The sequence below is a fragment of the Hesperophylax consimilis genome, chromosome 24 (assembly GCF_061612785.1).
Source record: "Hesperophylax consimilis isolate HC1 chromosome 24, BYU_Hcon_1.0, whole genome shotgun sequence".
Lineage (NCBI taxonomy): Eukaryota > Metazoa > Arthropoda > Insecta > Trichoptera > Limnephilidae > Hesperophylax > Hesperophylax consimilis.
The window spans coordinates 23,669,100-23,672,021 of record NC_142859.1 but is presented as its reverse complement, the minus strand read 5'-3'; the positions used below and the strand labels follow the sequence as shown (position 1 = coordinate 23,672,021).

Genomic DNA, 2,922 nt, shown 5'->3' with positions numbered 1-2,922 from the left:
ATCTGGCCAGCAACGCGGTTGGTGGGCAGACGTATCCGCCGCCTATACTCGGACAAACTTCACCCCATAAACCAGGGCACTCCTGCTAAGATACAAAAGTTGTTATATACTTGAGGTGACCTATAGCAGAGGTGTTATCCAATATTGTTTTCCCGGGGCAGCGGTACCCATACCCGCCTCACCAAATTGCAGGCAAAATTGTATCATCAACATACATAAATCTCATGATTTTGAATATTGTGCAGATCTTATCAAAAATACAAATTTCTGTTTTTTTTTTTTTTATATTAAATCCACACAGGAGGCCCTGAAGAAAATAATTTCCCTCAGGGCCTATGTCATCTTTGGGGATGCTGTGTTGGGGGTCTTTTTGTGGAGAGGAAGGAGTGAACATGGGTCTTGAAGAGTCACATGTTGTAGGAGGGAGGAAACACAGAGGCCGGCAGTTCGTTCCACAGCCGAGCTGTTGAACTTAAGAACGAATCGTAGAAGCGACCCGTTCTCATGTGACAAGTGTCAACTGTGTACAAATGTTGGGCGCGCGTTTGGCGTGTATCCCGACTACGCACCGGTGCCGAAGGGATCAATGACGCTAGTTCCTCAGAGCATCTTCCATTGTAATACCGATAGAACAAGGACAGCATACCTACCTGACGCCTGTGCTCTAAAGATTGCAGTCCGTTTGTTAAGATTGGGGAATCTATCAAACGGACCGCCCGTTTTTGCACGTTTTTTGTTGTCTGTGCGTTCTGCTTAAGCCGGTTCAATGAATTCGATTTGCTTTGACTTTAAGTGTCCTTTTCAAAATTGGACTCTCCCGTGACTTTTCAAAATTTTGATTATTTTTTTAAAATCGTAACGGATTCTGTGAAAAGTTCAGATTAGCGAAAAGGTAGGTACCGACAAAAAAATGTTTTTTTCAAAATTTGTGGTAGCGGTACCTACCTCCCTTAAATAGACGGGCGGCATGAGGCCAACTATCAATGGCTTGTCTATGGCTTAACAGGCATTCTGCTATTGTACTACCTGAGAGAAAGTCCTAATATGTACACTGGCTATGATTATTGTAAAAGCCTCTACTTATTTCCTGCAACCCAAATATAGAAGTATTTCAAATAGACTACAAATTTGGAACTGATTTATCCAGAATTCAATTCAGATAAACGTGGTTGCTCACGGGTCTGCGCTAGTAATTTAGTAATAATAATGCTGTCGTGTAACAAAATATTCACTATTTTATAAGATATCAACTTTTTAATGTATTTCCATAGACATCCAAAAGTGACAGACTTGCCTTAACATAAAATCTGGGTATCATTTCGACGAGCTGGAGGTATACCACGTTCAGTAACGGCCAGTTAATAAGTGCTCCCGAGCACCGAACACCTACAAATTTTCCAGCATGGCTAGCCACAATACTAAACTCGGTTTGATTATAACATCTCACAAATATCTTATACAATAGGTGACTATTAACCCATATTTCGCTGACGGTTCAAAAACGCACCATCCTGGTTGCTTGGTCATATTTTGATAACTTGATAAGGATTCACCGTTATTCTTTCAGGTATTTATAGAAAAGGTTTGACTTTACCGTTAGAACTAAACAGGTAGAAATATATTTGCTTCAGTCGCATTGTAGACGCCCCCAAAGTCGGACAAAATACGACACTCAGGTAAGCAATTTTTAAATAATTATTATATTTAACATATGACTAAAATTCTTAATATATTCTAGCATTTTTTAATACATAATTGACTCGTATTTAATAATTTGAGCACTTTAAAAAAAATAAAAATTTCAAAAGTACTCATTTTACATAGTTTATTTAAGTGGTGCATTAACGCACCGTCAGCGAAATACGGGGGTAAAAACCTTGGCATTATTTTATTCATAATTACCGGCATCAATCGCTAATACTGTGTTTTTTCTTCTGAATAGGATGAATCCAAATGACTTTTTTACCGCACAAGAGGCTGCTGACTTTATCACAGAGAATTGGAATGTCAACGATGAAGACGGCGAAGAAGATATTCCAGATGTGGTCGTTTTACCACCTGAAGTCGCCGAAGTTACTGATGAAGAGGATTTTGATGACAATGATTTACATGAAGACGCTGCATTTAGCCATACTTTCGGAGATACGGCAGGAACTTTGGAAGTCCACTCCAAGAGGCTGATGAGTGAACCTTCAACAACTCCATCCCAACCCCAACCATCAACATCTTCGTCATCAATGCCAAGGGAAATGCGTTGGAAGAAATCGAAACCTAGTTATTCGCGAGTGCCAAACAACGTTTAGAATAGAAGCGTCGAAGATGTGAAAAGAAAATTAGTGGGTAAATCTTGTACCGAGTTCTTTGAACTATTTTTTAATGATGATCTTATTAACTTAATTGTAGAACAATCAAATGGTTACGCTCTATTAAAAAACAAAGTAGCCACATTGTTGACGATCAATAATATAAAAACATTTATAGGATTTTTACTATACACTGGGTATCATAGGTTACCTCGTGAAGAAATGTATTGGTCTCTAGATGAGGACATTACAAATCCTTTTGTAAGGTCATGCATGACCAGACAAACCTATCGTGACGTCAAGAGTAATTTACATTTGGCTGACAATTTAAATATCAATACGACTGACAAACTTTATAAAGTTAGACCATATTTATCCTAGTTGAATAAAAATTTTAAACAGTTCGGAATTGTGAGGCATGCGGTGTCAATAGACGAACAAATGATCCCTTATAGAGAAAAACATTCGTGTAAAATGTATATTCATGGCAAGCCAATCAAATTTGGATATAAGTCGTGGACATTGGCTTCTGCAGATGGATATATTTATGCATTTGATATATATACGGGAAAAAAACAAAGTGTCGTCAAATACTAACAATTTGGGTATGGGAGGCAAC

General features: G+C 38.2%; 1 protein-coding gene across 1 annotated transcript; it reads left to right on the top strand.

Annotated features, from left to right (window-relative positions):
- The first annotated feature begins 1,657 nt into the window (after positions 1 to 1,657).
- On the top strand, positions 1,658 to 2,303 carry LOC149412111 (uncharacterized). The gene is made up of 2 exons (XM_089646302.1): positions 1,658 to 1,676; positions 1,943 to 2,303. The coding sequence occupies exon 2, from the start codon at positions 1,944 to 1,946 to the stop codon at positions 2,301 to 2,303; it is 360 nt and encodes a 119-aa protein (XP_089502428.1). The 5' UTR covers positions 1,658 to 1,676; position 1,943.
- Positions 2,304 to 2,922: the final 619 nt, after the last annotated feature.